General features: G+C 26.1%; 1 protein-coding gene and 1 long non-coding RNA gene across 3 annotated transcripts in view; one reads left to right on the forward strand and one right to left on the reverse strand.

Annotated features, from left to right (window-relative positions):
- LOC141526129 (uncharacterized) overlaps positions 1-10,544 on the reverse strand; it is a 46,929-nt gene extending 36,385 nt beyond the window's left edge. For both annotated transcript variants that reach the window (XR_012478964.1, XM_074240935.1), the window contains exons 1-4: positions 9,805-10,544; positions 9,355-9,704; positions 4,884-4,962; positions 955-1,048 (exon numbers count right to left, since the gene is read on the reverse strand). Coding sequence is in view for 1 of the 2 variants with exons in the window: in XM_074240935.1 (XP_074097036.1) it covers positions 955-1,048; positions 4,884-4,962; positions 9,355-9,704; positions 9,805-9,970 (689 nt within the window). In the remaining variant the exon portion in view is untranslated. The remainder of the gene's footprint in view (positions 1-954; positions 1,049-4,883; positions 4,963-9,354; positions 9,705-9,804) is intronic.
- Positions 10,545-10,727: 183 nt separating this feature from the next.
- Positions 10,728-12,691, forward strand: LOC141526131 (uncharacterized). Its single transcript, XR_012478966.1, has 3 exons — positions 10,728-11,531; positions 12,509-12,592; positions 12,678-12,691. It is a non-coding gene; the product is annotated as an uncharacterized LOC141526131 (long non-coding RNA).
- Positions 12,692-18,792: the final 6,101 nt, after the last annotated feature.

Below are 18,792 nucleotides of genomic sequence, written 5' to 3' on the forward strand. Positions count from 1 at the left end.
AAAATATCTTTATTTGAAGAGAACTGAATCTCTCGAAACAGTAACGAAATTTCTAAAAGAAAATTTTTATTTGAATCAAGGAATTTTTTTCAGTGTAGATAAATATTGCCTACATTTCTATCACAAAAATAATATCCCCTATCTCAACAAATAAAGCAAGTGACATGCTTAAATATAATATCCTTGAGAAATCTACTTTCTAGAGATGACAATTATGCAATTAACCGCCTACGTACTTTAAATAGAGATGAAAGAGCGGTCGAGTTATGAAGTTAAACAGCGAAACAATAAAAGTTAAACTTGAATGTTTGACAAGACCAAGTATCAATGTACAAAGAGAGTTGAAGGGTTGTGTCACGAGCACTATAGAATGAAATTGTCACCACCGACTACTTGTTCTAGCTGTAATTTCTCAGTAATTTGTCGTCCGCTTTTCATATAAAAAGATTTTCGCTAGCATCAGTTTTATTCATTACTTCTACTGGGATATTCTACATGATCAGTGAATTAAATTACTGAAGAACATAAATGTTTTTAGTGGGAATAAAAACTAATTAAATTTTACTTTACAGCCCTATTTCCCGGCTTTAAGTATTAATTACTCTTGCAATCATTGAATCTAACTAGATTTTTTACTTAAAAAAATTTAAGTACTTAATTTTCCCAAAGTGTCCTTGAGATTTCAATTTATTGATGGCTTAAATGAGCGATGAAAAGTTTTATAAATTTATATTGAATATTTTACGATATGAAACATTTTTATCAGATTTTTTTTCAGCTCATTAAGATAAAGTTTATTGATTTCTGATTATTTAATAAAAGTAGAACTGTTTATTTGTGAATGTTTCAAGCACAGTTACCGATATATAGATTGATAAGAATTTTTTATTACACCACATTGAATGGCCTTGCAATGGCTATTTATTGATAAGATATTAAATATATTAAACTTACGCTTGCATTGATTCCACTTCGACGTCATCTTTCTCTTTGGTTAAATGCGTTAAAACTGGCAAACTGCACGCTTCAAACGGCGGCTTACTTAGATCTGAAAAATGATAAATTGTTTGCTTATTTTTAAAAAATAAAATATTTTTATCAATAATAATATCAATGAAATTTATCTTATATATCTTATATAAATTTATCTTATAACATATAAATTGTAGTATAAAATATTAATTTTGCAGAATCGAATGCTCAATATTAAATTTCATATTAAATGAAACATATATTTACTTTGTATTGCTAGCAACCCGCAACCACACTACGTGACTGCCGAAAGTAACTTCCGTACGGACGTAGATCTAAAATTATATATGTTATAATTCATTGAATCAATTTTATATTATTATGGCCTTGTTATCAATTTAGATATATTATTGGGCCTTATATTTTAATATTGCGGTAAAAAAAAAGTAGAATTTTTTTAGCATTCAATATTTTTAATTTCACTGTTAAAAATGGAGTTTTGATTATTTTTTCTAATTAATTGCTTTGTCCGAAAGCTTTGTCAATTTTTTGGAGTCATAACTACGTACTAATTAGTAAAACTATTAAATATACAAGGCATAAAATTAACGTCCAATTAACTTATTATTTATCATGATTAAAATCGATCACCATTGCAAGAATTATTATTCAATGATCATATTTTACCAACGCGTCAGCTCAATACGGAATAGTTCACTATTTATCGCTCTTTTTAGTTAGAACATTTTGCCAGAACGTACTAGCGAAGCTTATGTTCTCTTATATCGATTTTTCGGAATTCGCTATATTGAAGCTACGTTGCTACATAAGCGATAATTAATTCAAGTCAATATTTTCTGACTTATGTAAGTGAATTTGATATACAGTGGTCTATTTTAAGGCAGCATTCTAGTTTAAAACTAAAAAAAAATTTTTTTTATACTTTTTGAAAGCAACCATATTCAAAAATGCACATTACAAAATTCAGAGTTTTTTTAGCGTAAAAAAAAATTTTTACTTCAAATATTGCTCATCAATATCTTTATTCACAATTTGATAAAAAATTATTGAGTGTAATTTTTTTTTAAGTCAGAAAAGAGACGAAAGCTTTTCAAATTTTGGTTTCTGTGTTTCAGAAAAATATAAATAATATAATTTAATGTCAAGGGACCAATTAAATTTTATTAAAAAATAGTTCGAGTGTTACGTTGTGTATAAAAAACAAATTATAAATTTTTTAACAATTCTAGATGACGTAACAAGTCATGAATCGGTAAAGTTAGGGTTTGTAAAAATTCTTTGAATAAAAAAAAATATATATATGACGTAAAAAAATGGTTATTTACAGTTCGCTTTTTACCAAAGGTTTTTTTCTATTCAGTAATTTCGACAGGTAGATAAAAATGTCAGATCAACTTATTTAACGATTAATAACTTATTTACAATGTAATTTTTTTATGTATGATTGTTCGGAGATAGTTTATACAAAGCGTGGGTTTTTGAAGAAAAATCGTATGAATCATGCTCCATTTGAGCGTTTCCGACCAACTCAATTATTCATGGGGATGAACAAGGGTCTTCTAAGGTTGTCACATCAAAATAACAAATATCCTGTCCAAACATCATAAATAATAATAAGCTACGGAAGCATAATAATACATGTGATTACACGAGACCGTTCAATCAATAAATTAAGATAAAAGTTGACAAACATTCTAAATAATCGGTGTATAATACAAAAAATTATGTGTCAACAACCAGCAAAAGTTTTAAAGTAAATGTAAATAAGTTACTCTAATAAATCATCTTCCTTCCATCCGCTGAAGATTGCCCTTATTAGGGGTTGAACCTGATCCATCATGTTCTGATGTAGATGTCGCTTGACAGAATTAGAGCTTGTAAAAAATTCATTGTACACGATAAAATTAATTGTTTCGTCTAAAGTGGAAGATAATTTAACCAATTTTTTATGAAATTTTACTGTTGGATTTATTTTCACAATTTTGCAAGTTCTTAGTATAAATTTGAAAATCTAATTACCTAAAATAACGGATCAAAGCAAGAATTTTTTTTTATGTTTTAATTAAAGGTATCTCAATTTAATTTCTATGCATTTAATTTGTTAATTGCTTCATTGAAATTAAAAGTAGAAAAAATTCAACAATAAATCAGTCGAAATGAAGAAAAATATTCTCATGCTGTAAATAGCTCAAGTTTGTATAAATTTCTAGTTAAATTTCCTGCAGCAAAAAGTATCGACAATGCTAAATAACAAATTAAGATTAAATAACGAGGACTTGTTTGAAATTTATACTTAAAGGAGTTAATTGAACTGAATTTTTTCTTTTCACTAGATGGAGATTTTCACCAATCTCTTTACAGATTGGCTTTTAATGAAAAGCTAAAAAAAATTACTTAAATATAAGTACTGCTATGGGTTATAAAATTTCTCTTCACAGAATTAAAAGAGATTTTCGTTAAAATTTGATAAAAAAAAAATTTTCTAAAATTTTTTTATCTAGAACTGAATCTTAATAGAACTTTAAAGATTGAAACATCTCAAGTTGTTCCAGTGATTTTAATAATAATGATAATAAACTTGCGCAACTAATCGTTATTGTAATATATTGCTCTGGCAATATTATACCCGAGAGGATACGAAGCTATTTAAAATAAATAGTGATCCGTTAAATCGTGTGATAGCAATTCTATTAAGAAGTTAAATATCGAAGGGTTTTCGGAAATCGTTAATAATTGAATTTACTTTGCTGGCGGGGAAATGAAATACTTGTCAGATAAAAAAAGAGCTCTCGTTTGCTCTATTTACTTGAACCCACGCTCGTGTTACTTGCATACTTAAAGAATTTTAAATTCGAATTAAAATTCTGTAAATTTTTATTTAACAATTTATTCCGTGATAAATTGATGATGACGATGAGCTTGTGATTGTCGCATACAGTTTTGAAAAATAGATAGAAAATTTTTCGAATTCTGAATAAATAAATAATATTTAATCAATTATTGAACTAAAATAATTAATTGATTAAAAATATTTATCAATTCATACTTGACCTCGAATTTTTTCCCACTCAATATTTTATAGTGGATTTTTTTCTAAATATGTTCTACCTTTTTATTAATCACGACTAATAATTAAAAATTCAGGTAATTAATTTGAATAATGATTTATAAAATTAGAAAATCTAAAGGTCATTTAAGAATGTCAATCTCACTTCAAAGTTTAAACATGCCTTAATTATTCCGACAAAAATCATAAATATTTAGAATTATGAATCATAAAAATTTATTTTTATAAAAACGAATTTTATTTATTATTTTTTATAGCCAATTTAATGATTTGATAAAATGAATTTAAAATGACATTTTAGTAATTAAGAAATGACCTTGTATCTTGTGAACCATTGACATTTTTAAAGATATAAGCTCACCCCGATATTACACTCATCGAGACCTTTCATTTGAGTACCCACATCAATTTTTCATATATTTATATATATATATATATATATATATATATGAAAAATATATAAAAATGCATGTGGGTACTTAAATGAAAGCTCTTGATGAGTGTAACATCGGGATGAGCTTATATCATAAATATAAATTCAAGAAACTTATAAAATTAACAAATATTTCTACCCATTCTATCAATTTAAATATTAATAAATATCTTTAACAGCCAATAAATTCTCTTGAATAGATAATTTATTAATTAACTGTCACTAAATCCTAACCACAGAATCATGGATCAATAAATTATTCATTAAGTATTAATAAAACCATCGAAATCAAATATTAACCAATTTATGTATCAATGAGAGGATAAAAAAAGTATTATTGATTATGATATGATACGAGAGAATATTAATTAATAATTAAAAAGTAATTACCAATAGCAGAGTCATAGTAATCACTGTGTCGTCCATAAGTAAACTGCTCAGAGGTTTTTGGTCTTCTTCTGGTAACGGTCTGCAAACAAAAGTTATTTTAAAAACCGCGAAAAGTTTCAGTAGAAATTTTAAAAACATTTATTTGTTCAGTGCAAATGCATCTATGTAATTAGATAAAAGGTGCTTTTAAACTTTTATAATAAGCATTTTAATAAAGAGGGTTTCATTTTTCATTTATTAATAGAATAATATATTTTTTTACAACTTAAACTTTATTCCATTAGAAATAAAGAAAAGAAAGAAGTAGCCATAAATTATACGGTAAAAAGTTACCACTAGAGATTCATAAAGTGTGTTAGCCTCTAAAACTTTTCGATCTTTTCGCTGCAGTGACTCTAATAAGATATTTTCTCTTATTGTTGGCCGGGTCGTTTTTCTACATCTAAAAATTACATACTCGTATAATACAATTTAGCTAGAAAAGGTAACCTTTTTTTTTAAACTTGGAAAAGTCATTTTTCGAATTGTCACATTGAGTTTTACCGGGTTAAAATATAGTACAAGTATCTCCATTCGATTCAGTACATCTGTCTAATATAAAAATATAACTACCCGTTTTATTGACGACCACGTACATGTAGTATCAAAGGCTTTTCGTTTTTATCGGCTACAAAAGTTCCTTCATTCATTCATTTCAGTTATTTGTCAAAAGCTTTTGTAATTCACATCGGAAAAACCAATAAAGTAAAAGACCATTTATTTATTTATTTATTTATTTACGAATAGTAATAATAAAATAAAGGTTTGCAGAGTAGAAGCTACACAGTCGTAGTCGTTAGTCGATAACAAATAAATAATACCATCAGAAGCATACCGGGTTGGTTGTTTCAACGATAAATAATTGGTAAAACAATTACACCTTGTGAAACAAGTGTAGTGGCAATAAATATTAAATATCTATTCGGGTACGGGGAGATAGCTTGACGGAAGACAGCCTGGTAACTCGGTTACCACAATTTAACTACCACTACATTGTAAATAGATAGTCAAGGTATGTAGTTACTATTATTGGCTTTTACAGCATCAACTGTATTATATATAATAATACTACACACCACAGCACTACACGATTGTCTCATACCGGTGTTCAGACCCAGAGGGTATCGATACTAAGTTTTCCAATAAATCCGTTCCTACCTTTTTACAACCCTTAAGTACTTTCAGTATCTAAGAATTTATATTAAAACAACTTACAACTTTACTCTTATCGTAATAACTATTATTAAACAGAGAATTTTATCAAATATTTTACCGCAGAATTTTTATTATTTCTTCTGTCTTGTATATGCTTGAAGAAATATTATCTTATTTATTTTAATTAATTTTCAAAAGTATTTAATATTATTATTATTTTTTTTTTAATTTTTAATGGTAAGAAAAAAATTATTTTTGATTTTAATTTATTCTTTGACCATTTTGGCGAGGGTTACCATAGCAACGGTTACTATGACAAAGCGGCTGCCTAATTTCAAAACACAGTAACTGACAATTTGAAAATTAAAAAAAATTTTTTTTATTAAAAAAAAAGATTAATAAAATATTTGATTTATGAATAAAAAATACTTGAATATAAATATTTTTCAGAAAAATTACTTGAAATTAAGATCTAAAAGTTGAAATAAAAATTATGTAATTTATGATTTCATAAAACATAAAGTTCCGTTTTTTTAGATAGAAATTTTATGAAAAAGTACATGTAATTTGTTGAAAGTGAAATTCTCGAAATTGTCACCTCTGGCGCTAATTCTGTTGCCTTTGGAACAAATAAATTACTTGGGACAGTGAAAAGTAATAAAGATCTGAGCAGTGTTATTTACTTTATTTTGCGAAAAAAATTCGCTTCTTGTTATTTTGAAATACATAAAATCATTTTTTTCGACTAAAGTTTTTTAATCTAAATTTTCACAGTGAAAATTTGATTAAAAACTTTTTAAGGCACGGAAAAAAAAAATTATTGGATATTTTACGCTATTTTAAAACTTTAAGATGTGTAATTAGCTTTTAGAATTAAAAACCTTTAAATTTAAATATTCCGTAAAAAATTACATCAAGCTATTAATATTCCCAACACATGAATTTAATATAGGTACACAATTTTGCGTAAATTTAATGAAGTTTTTCTCAATAATTAAGCATGTTGATTAAAAATAATTTAGGTTAAAAAAGTATTTAATAACAATGAAGTATATCGGAATTTTTTAAGCTCAGTCTTTTTCCTTTTTTTTTTTCATATAAAAAATAATTATCAAAAATATATATCACAGTGAGGACATAAATTTACTATATGATACCTAGATTTTACTGTCCGAGCCGATTTATCATTAATCTGAGCGATATCATCTACAACTTTTACGAAATACCCTTTCAGATCTTTTGATAACAATATCAGTTTGATTGACATTAAATAACTGGGCTAATATTTGCTGAGAAAATAAAATTTATATTTATTATAGAAGTCAATAGTAATTATAATTTATAAATTACAGAAACATGGATGATTACTGCAGTACGAAAAAGTTCAAAGTAACAATAAAAAATTTGCTGCTTTATCGTTTTAAAATATACGAGATGATCGCTCTTATAGGTATAAATATAACTATAAATATGAAAAAGCCGAATACCGGTGACCTACATTAAATATGTATGTACTCATAAATTATAGAATTTTTTTTCGTTGGGTATATACCCAAATACTTTTGATGTAAAAAATATCCGGTAGGAAACTAGCGGTGGACGAACATCGGCAAATAAAATAAAAGCAAAGGTATTTAACCAATTAGAGGCCACCAGAAGTAACCTTACTTTATTAGTAGGCATAAATAAATATCAGTTTTTTTATTTTTGTCGTTTGCTTTTAATTACTGCCCTTAAAAATGAGAACTTTTGAGATTTTTAACTGTATTTATGGATATTTGATATTACTTATAGAAAAATTAAATAATCTTCAATCGAAAAAAATTATTTTTGAGAATAAAAATCAGTAATTTTGCTACAAAAATTTTTTTCTTGGTGTTAAAATTCTTGAATTAAAATCTTCGTACCTTCAGTCGATAATTACTGTCACTTAATTTAAAATATTTCATTCTCTGTCGATATAATTATACTCAGCGACAAAGTGAAAACTGTTCTTTTTGTTTGGAAATTTTCATTTTAAATGCAAATTTTTTAATCGCTGTTTATCAAACAGCAAACAGAAACAAAATGACCTAGACCAATTTTCTTCTTAGTTTTTTCAAAAGGCCCATTTACTTTCTTTTCTCTTTTGCTATTGAACATTACTTTAATTGTATGAATAAAATATCTTTACTGCAGTTTAAAAATTACAACTCAGCACGGCTTTTTAGATAATTAACACCTCGAGGTTGGGTTATGTATGTGGATGTATGTATGTATTTTATTTCACCTTTCCACAGAAAATAGACTGAAAATTTATTGTAGTGAGAAACAGCAAAAGGAAAAGAACTGCGGCGTAAATAAAGAGCCAGAGCCATGCTTGAGGTCTGGATACATACAATACCACTAGACAAGAAAATAACCGTGAATCTTGTGGCAAAAGTATAAAAACCAGCGATGTACTTGAGTAAGAATACATACAAAAATGAACACGAGTAACAAAAATTTTAAAGAATTTCTAAAAGCTTTTATAATTCAGCAGTCACCTATGCATGAATGCCCATAGATAATAAACAAAATTTTTATTTCTGGTGTCTCTTAAGAGCTTCTAACCTTTTTACATTTATATACTGACTTGACGCTCTTATCGATCTTATACTTAATAAAAATGAAGGGAACCCTGTGTACGGCTTAGTTCTAAAGGACTCTCATCAGTGAAAAAATGAAAAAATATTATTTTGAGTAAAAACATCTCAATTTTAAATATTATTCTATTTTTTATATTTATCACGTCGATTTTTTATTTTGTAAGCTCTACTATTTTCCCTTAAAAATTTAATTTTTTTTTTTTTAATCATGTAACTAGTCAATAGAATCAAACAGAAGTTGATTTTATACATTTATGTAATTAATCTTTATTATGTTAGATTTTTTTCCTTTGAATCCGCTGAGTTAACGAAGCGAGTAAGAAAAAACCACAAAAAAGTTTTGTAAAAGTTAAAAAAGAAAAATTCACGTTTTCTGACCTACATACTTTATTATTATTATTACTATAGTGGGAAAATTGAGAGTGAATTTGGCTGTTTATGAAGCGAATATATATTTATAACTTAAAAAATATAAAATAATAAATTATCACGTTTAATTTAATTTAATTGAAAAATGTTTTTCGTAGAAATTAAAAAAAATATTGATGCAATTTTTCTTTTTAATATTGAATTTTTTTCAAATTAAGAGCAAAAATTGTATCAATTTTTTCAAATTATTATTATCATAATTATTATTATTTTACGCTTACAGAATTATCCAAAAAACTGTGAGTCCTCGAAACTTGACGTTTTTGAAAATCATCATCAAAAGTATTCTTCTTAATTGCAACTTGTCCAGCTTCATCTTTAGAATCAACTTCAGCCAAAGAGCATAAACTGTTGTACCACTGAGCATTGCGTGTCCTACCGTACTCCTGCGGGTGGGTATTCTCGTAAACGCGATGTAGATCCTTGTTGAAGCTAAAGCTTCTCCGTATCGGCTGAAAGCCTCGGTTAATTACAGATGGTAAGTCAGCGCTCCCTCGAATAAAAGCTCCCAATTTACGTCTGAGAGACGGTTTACGATCAAGCTTACTGTTACCAGCGCGTTCACCCGCGTCTGAAACAATACCCGTTTTTTACACAGTCATACTTCTAAATAACAACAACAATCTATCTAAACATACAAACACAAAATTACAAATAAAAAAAAAAAATACCAGGTGGATTTTGATCCGCTGAACTTTCTGGTGAATGAGTGCATGTATCATTCTTATCGCCAGTTCCATTTTTAGTCTCGTCAATAGTCGGGCAAACTTTACTTTTTTTAGGTTTATTTATCTTCTTAGTGGTTTTCTTTTTTTCTCCCTCTTTTTTTAGAGTCATCTTGAAAATAATTGTAGTTGTTACGATGCACTTAAAACACTTGACTGCACTTGTAGTATTGAAAACATCACAATCAGATATCGCTATCAAACTTTTGTATAATATAATAAAAATACACACTCATAACTCATAACTCAACACTTATTCACTTTATGTGTAGATTAATAACTTTACGTGTAAAATATAAGTGCAAGTATAAATATATAATATACATATATATACATACACATCTGTACATACGTATCGATATATAATAGATTAATACATGGCTCTTGTTGTCGTTATTAATTAGTCATACGTACTCAGCTCTGACACACTACTATTAAAGCTAGATTGTCAATTCAAAAACAACTACGTTCATTTATATCGACCTTATAAATTTTTTAATTAAATCTTTAATAATTATTTCAATATAAAAAAATAATAAAATAGAATAATGCAAATATAATTTTTGAATTTGAAATAAAAATTACAAATATATTTGTAATTTGTAATCCATACAATAAATTTTTTTATAATACATTTATCTAAATATTTATTCAAGTGTTAAGAGTTTGTTATTTTCGTCACGTAATTACATTGGAATTTATTATTATGTAGAAGAATTTACCTACTTTACACATTAAATAATCTGGAACCATAAATAGACGAATTAAAATTATCAGCAAAGTATTTTGTAAAAAAAAAAAAAAAAAAAAAAAAAAAATTCATATCTCGTCATATAAATATTTAAATTATTATTTTATATGTACATATACGCAATACTGTTAATTATGTAAATGCATAGTATGGGTGTACCAATCACTTATTATTTCTATTATAAATATATGAATATATTATTATTTTCTGGTTCATTTAATTAATTTCAAATGGAGTGTGATTGTCATGATTATTTGGATAATTAATTTATTATTTTATAAATTATTAACGGGTATATACTGTGATAATTTATTCATATCACTTTAATATTAAGTACTTGATTATAAATCAATACTGTCTCAATGATCATTAGTATTAATATTTAATAAAATAATTTATAAATTTAAGTAAAAATACTGAGTGTAATATTGTATATAATTGGGTAAACTTGAATAAATAACACGAAAGAAAAACTATATAACGTTAATTCAGGGACAAGTTAAAATGCCAAGATAGCAAGTGTTATCGGTTAATTTTTTATCGCTCCAGGTGCAATGTCGTCGTCGTCATCATTGTCAACGTCTAGCAAAATCCATTTGTTTTATTTTATTATTCTTCATCTGTTATATTAAACATTAAACAATATCACATGATTATTAAATTATATCTCACAATTTTTTACCACTGAGCTAACTAGGTTTTATTTAATCACAGATAACCACAAATAACAAGTAAAAATAACGAAAAAAAAAAAAAAAAAAAAAAAAGTGATGAAAAAAAAAAAGATCCGGTGTCTGCGTGCACAATTAAAGTTCGACTAAGCAAGAAATCAAAGATAGGTAACCGCGTGGATAAGCACTTGATGGCGATATGGAAGGAGACGAAATTTAAGTTGAGTAAGGGAACATATTACTTTGTACATGTATGTATTTTTAAATACCACTACCAGTTTATTTCTTAGTCTTTATCTTTTGTCGGCTTTACACGGCTTGTAGTCTGTGTATATAACTCTCTCACTCATTTATTTTATAACATCATTAAATCGTGCTGCGATAAGAAACACGCGTGCATTTATTTCACGTTATTGATAAGTGATCTATACTGTGTGTGTCGTTGTTATACACATGTGTAGTAGAGATATTATTGGAGTTCATCTGATAGATTTTACGGACAATAAAATAGAATTAAAAGGGGATTTTCCTTAAAAATAATAAAAATTATTTTTTTTTAGTTTTACTCCAAAATTTTTTTTGGTAAATTCCACAAATTTGGAAAATATAAAATTTTTTAGGATAATAGAAACTAATAAATAAATAAAAATTTGCTTTATTAAATAATGACTTTTGTTAAATTGCACTGTGCTTTTTTAACTATTGACATTTTTAAAGATATAAGCTCATTCCGACGTTACACGCATCAAGAGCTTTCATTTGAGTACCCACATGTATTTTCATATATTTTTTATATATACATATATAAAATATATAAACAATTGATGTGTCAATACCCTACGTGATCTATTTAAATATTTAATTTAATCTATTAATTTTTCAATTTCTTTAAAAGTACTTCTGTTGATTTAAAAGGAAATTATTATGAAAATATATTTATACAGAAAAAAACTTTAAAAGTGTTTTGTAATAAAAATTTTTCAATGCGATTTTTCACTTTAATCTGCATAAATAAATTTTTTATTTAAACAAATAAAGATTTTTATATTATCCATTTGTCGCTCTTTCATTTTTCCCCTGCTAGTAAAACTTATACTCACATTTATAATATCTAGTATTAATCAAAATTTATAAAAAGTTGTAAAAGTAAAAATAGTAGGCTGTAAAATAAGTTATTAAAGTATTATCTTTTTATTATCCTAAATGAAATTATGCTTGGTATTGCCAGGTAAGAAAATCAATGATTCCTACAAGCAAGTGGAACACAATTGCATCTAGTGCATCGACCGAGCCCACAAGAGCTGCTAATTTTGTAAATTATTTTTTAAAATAAAAATTTTACTGGTTAAAATTAAAATAAAAAATGAATTAAATACAATTGTTGCTGTGAATCACAGGCTTTGAAGACTTGGTATAAATTTGTCACCATAATGGGTTTTATAAACATAAGCAATAGAGGTCGTAGACGCGGATGATGTATTATGTTTTATTGTTAATGTGTAAGAAGATAAAAATAAAAATAAGGTAAATAGAGAAATAAATAAGCCAGGAAGAAGGATATTAGCGAAGGCGGATCTTTCGCATGAGCTGTTCATAAATAATCGTGACCCTTCCATTTAGTCGACTCACGCCTATTGTTCTCTTTTATCTTTTCTCTTCTTTCTTTTCTTCGACAGTGTTGGGCTATGTAGGAAGCACGGGTAGGAAGGGGAAGGGTGGGTAGATCACTCCGAAAAAGTTAATCTTGCATGCATACGTATATACGTACTTATACTGCTAGATAATAATATTAAAAGGAAAAGGAATCGCCAAAAATTACTGACTCCATGTACATTCATTTAAATTATTTTAAATTAATCCTAATAGGAGTTTAATTATCCAATACAGGTACCATAGACCAGATAATGTTACTTTATATCAGTACTTATATATATTGGTAATGTTATATGTATATTATGGAAATTATAATCGCGAACCTAGATCTAGAAACATTTATCAAAGTAGCTAAAAAAAATTCGCTCATTTTTTCTTTTCATGAAAATTTAATGATCTAGGAAAAAAACTCCCCAGCGAAATTTTAGAAATATACAAAAAAAAATTAACTTGATTCAAGATAAATATTTTTGATCCAAAAAAATTATTTTGAAAGGAACTGCTTGTATTGATTCAAGAATTTTTTGTCTTTATTTATTTTTTCTTTCAAAAATTTTATATTCTTTGTTAATGAAAAAGTTTCTTCATTCAAAATTCCAATAATTACTTTAAAAAAAAAAATATTTTATTTAAATTAAATCTGAAAAGTATTTGAGATTTATTTTTTAAGATATAGAAAATAAAAGTAATCTAAAGATTGTTGGTACTCTTGAAATAAGCTGGTAATAACTTGAATCAATGTTACAGCCTATCTTTATTCAAGAGAAAGGAATTCTTAAATAAAACATAAGTTATCTTGTTTGAAGATAATATATTGTTTAATTTAAAACTAAAATTCTCGAATGAAAAAATTTTTTCTCTTCACCCCAGAGTTTTATGCTCTTGATTCAAGAGTAAATTTATTGAATAAAAAGAAGTGAATATCTCGAAACAAGAGTAAAATTTCCAAAAGAATATTTTTCTTGAATCAAGTAGTTTTTTTTTCAGCGAAGAAATTCTGTCGTTGAAATGACGTCACGAGTTGAAGATTATGGCACGTTCTAAAAAGATTGATTACGTTGGTACACAGGAGTTCCTTGCGAAACGATATATTATGTATGAGGTTTAGAATATATCATAGCATCTCAGACAAGTTCTCGAGATTTCAGACAAGGGTGAATGTTGACCCGACAAACGTAAAGGTTGACATTACCTTAAGTTTGAACATTGAGATTTGTCTCAAACCACAGGGTGTTATTTTTTATATTCATACAGAATTGAGAGTTTAAATATTTAAAAGTGTTCAGTTTGACACAAATATCCGATATTTTTACAATCAAGCTGTTTGAAGCTCATATGAACAAATTAAAGACAGAGCTGAAATTTATTCTCTAGGGAAATTTGTTAATTTCTATTTGCTTATTCGCGTTAGTATGAAATTGCTTTGTTTCGACTGGCTAAACAGGAATTGAAACTTTAAGTTTCGATGCAGCGATACGAAAATTCACTTCCGTATTCTATGATTAAAATTAAGCTTGGCAACGATATGAGATTAATTTAGTACACAGTACTTTTGTTTATAATTGTGTAACATTAAGCACTTAATTAAAAACCGCAGTTACCCCACTAAAGCCTAAAAAAAAACATATGTTAACTGTTTTAATTAAAAAGAACGATTTTAGAGTTTCAACAGAACAAGAAAAAAAATATCAACACTTATCCTAGGAACTTAGTTCTCTTTCAAGAGGCATAAGTATCTTACTTAAAGTGAAGAGGCTAGAAGTGAAAGATAAAAAAAAATTTTTTTTCTAAAAGAGCAACAAAACTTGCTTTAATTTAAGAAAATATTTTTTTACTCATATCTCACATCCTTTTAATTATTTCTTTAATCATTTTTCACTGTCGATATAATACAACATTTTAAAATTTATTTGACCGCCTGAAATATTCATCGAACTCGGAGTTTAATAAGCCTCCTTAGGTGTCACAAGATTGATTGTTGTCGGTCGATTTATTCAAAAGATATCGAAGGGTGATACATTTACTGATACCGAAAAAAAAATGAAAATAACTTCCCAAGGTCTAAAAATATCACCACATTTTAAAAGTTTCATTTTTTAAATAGAATTGACTAAATAATAACCCAACTATTGTGTTGAAAATTAATTTTTTTAACAAGAAATAAAAAAATAATTAAATTTTTTAGGTCACCCTAAATGTAAATAGTAAATACGCAGTAGTAGGAAACAACAAATTATATTAGAAGAATCCTTGGATTGAACCTTTAAAACTAAAATATTTTAATAGTTCAATGTTACTGTTATAATTATTTCTTTCTACTTTTTTAACGTGGTTGAATGTCATTAAATAGTTAGAAATAGCAACAGACGGTTATAATGATTGTAGAGAGTCACGCGAACAATTCTTGAAACACGTAGCATCGACCTCGAATTAATGCGCGAAAATATTTTAAATTTCTTGTGATGCTGAAGCGAACATTTGTTTATGTTTAAAATTTTTTTTTTTTTTTTTTTATGACAAGATTTATGAATTCCCGAAATAATGATAGTAAATGAGAATAATTAAGGTAATATATATATATATATATATATATATATATATATATATATATATATATATATATATATAAAAATTAAATGTAAGAAAAATTAGTCCTTAGGGTGATAAATATCATTTAATGGCAAAAGTTTTAAATGACCGGCATAAAATTTCAGTTAAAGTCTAAAAGTTGTGTTTTTTCTTTGAACAAGTATTATATCTGTAAAAAGTTGGTCATGTGATTGGTAGTTTTTTTTTCTTTACTCGCTTTTGAGTAAATAATATTCGTGTCCTATTTTTTCTATGTACATATTGTGTTTATAAGAAATACGTACTATCTATATTATTTGAACGGTATTTGATATACATATTGATATATACATATTTGATATATACATATACATATAATATATACATATACATATTTGATATACATATTGACACAAAAGAATAAGGTTTCAAGAGGATAGCGAAAAATGTCTTATAGAAAATGAAACGTTTGTTTTTTACTCTTTTTATTCAGTGTCTCGTTTCGGTGTTCATTGACAAATTTTATGAAATTTTTTCTTTATTGTCATTTGGATATCTCTGAGATTAATAAAAAATATTTCGACAAAAATTAATTACCTTAAAATCAATAAATTACTTAAAAAAATTCAAACGCATAATTTGAATTTTTTTTTTTTATAAATAAAACTAATTCGTCGTTTATCACTTTCAAGATTCTGAGAATAGAATTATTCTAAATATGTCATCGTTCATCTTTTGATTGTATTTAAAATTAATATTAGACATAAAAAGGAAAAGTTAATATTATATAAGCTTTATTTGAACACAAACGTCGAGACGTACATTGTTCAAGCTCCTAAACTTTTTAAACTTCAAGAGTAAAGACTCTTTTAAATTAACTTCCAGAAGCTTGAAATTCTTCGAATTGATTTCAAAAAGTAGATCTTATTACACGTTGAGAATTTTTATGGCAGGTTTACTATAGAGCCGAGAGTATTCTTACCACAGATTTTCTCAATAAAATTGCGGTAGAAAACGATTTTACAGAAAAAAAAATTTATTTCGAATGAACAGTGAGATTTGATTTAATTTTTTATTTTTAGAAGATCAATATTCAATTTTGAGAAAATCAATAGAAAAAATAGTCGAATTTATTTTAATTTAATTGAAAGGCATAAAAAAATTTTCTCGATTATGTTTTAACGATTAGAATGTATAAATTGACTAGAAAGTTATAAATAAATAACTAAATTGATTGATAATTATTTTAACTTGTCAATGTTTGTACTATCAACATTTTGCCCGAGCAAAATTAAATTTATATAGGAATGCTGCAGCACAAGCTAGGTTCTAAAAAATACGTGAGCGCTGATGGGGTAATCCCGAGATCCAGTTTAAAAAAAAAAAAATTAAATACAAAAATTAAACCTTGAAAATATTTACAACCTAATAAATTAATTTTTACTGAAAATATAAAAATATAAAGTTTTTTGAATTCGTGACAAGATGCAGTATTTTTGTGACGCAGTCATTAAGCAGATAAAATCTGCTGAAAAAGTATCATGCTACAAATTTACTGGTTGATAATAATCATTAGTTCAAATGGGTAGTTGATTATTGTAATTAGATAAACTTGATACTCAATAAATAGTCCATGTACTTGGACTTATCAAGACAAAAAGATATTATTTGGAAGTGATTGGCTATCATCCAATCGAGTAATTTTGGACTCAAGAAAAAGAAGAAACCGAAGGATTTTTTTGACCGGGTCTAGTTGGCTCTACCGCATGTACTAATTTGGAGTCGACTTTTATTTCGTGCAGTAAACTGAAAAAGAAATACTCTCTTGAATCCGGAATTTATCGTGGTTTATTTTTTTCAGTTAATTTTTAGGAGATAAGCAATTCTTCATTAAAAAAAAATTTAATGATGAAAAAATTTATTCATCCTTTATGAATATAAATTATTTAATTATATAATAATATAAATTATTTTTTCGACATTTTATTAAATATTTTTCCTTCTTTTAATAAATTCAAGAGCCAAAAAAAATTTTTTTAAATATTAGACAGTGTTTAAATATTTTTTTCAAGTTCTGTTTGAAACTAAGATCGATAATTAAGACAATACCAGTTCAAATATCGTAAAACCTTTTCTGGTAGTAATATGTGATAAGAAAAAAGAATCAGCAATTGTTTACGATGCAGAGTGGAATTAGCTGAATGATAGGATTATGCGGAAGCGATGAGGCTTAAACTGATAAAGTTTACTATACCTATTAATATACTTTGCGAAAGTGCCTGCAGGAAATTCTCTACACTAATCTGTATCAGCTGTATGTTTGATATTTATAACAATAAGAACAATAGAAATAATAATAATAATGATAATAATAATATATTCCTCGACGATAAGAGACTCCGTTTTCAATTAAGTTTTTTTTAATGATTGATTAAATTTTCATTTTTGACTCGTAAGAATCTTCGATCCGCCTTGTTAAAATAAATAAAACAATTAAATGTCGCAAATATATTATATTACTCTCAGAAATGAATATTTATACGGCTTTATTTAGATATACGACATCTTTGACCTAAATAAATTCAATTCAAACAATTTTTATATTTTTAACGCGTTTATTTATTAGCAGAAAATGTAAGAAAAACGCTTTTGCAAGCTTCTGAAGTAATGAAGCTTAATTAAAAAGATAACGACAGATGATTCAATAGTTTTAGATCTTCAGAGTTTTCGAAGTAACTACGTTAATGTCTAGAAACTGTAAATTTCTACACAAGATTAAAAAAAAAAATTTTATTCAAGAGAACTAAAATTTAGAAAAGAAAAAATTTTTTTTCTCTTTATCCAAAAATTTTATGCTTGTCATTTAAAATTAAATTTTTTAAATTAATTTGAACTGATCATCTTGAAACACTTCTATAGAAATGTATGCCTGAATTAAAAATAAATAAATAATAAATTTTGTAACTATTTAAGACCCAGAATAAAAGCAATCTTTAAATGTTCAAATTTAAAACTCATGTTTATATCCGGACAATTTTTCTTCGTGGCTTAGTCGAAGATTCATGTGTTGAAAAAAATATCGATCTTTCGTAAAACACCCTTTCGTGCATACAATTATCCTACTAAATTTAATGATCCATAAATTACAATAATATTATAGACTCGTATAAATTTTTAAAAAACAAACAATAGCAAAAAATGAAATTTGTTAAATATTTTTTTTTAAATAATTTTTCTAAGCTTTCAAAATTTTTAATTATTTAATACAATCTAAATACTCATATGTGCTTC

Source organism: Cotesia typhae, unplaced genomic scaffold (assembly GCF_013202065.1).
Source record: "Cotesia typhae breed Kobodo isofemale line unplaced genomic scaffold, CoteBio_Ctyphae contig_33, whole genome shotgun sequence".
NCBI classification, from domain to species: Eukaryota; Metazoa; Arthropoda; class Insecta; order Hymenoptera; family Braconidae; genus Cotesia; species Cotesia typhae.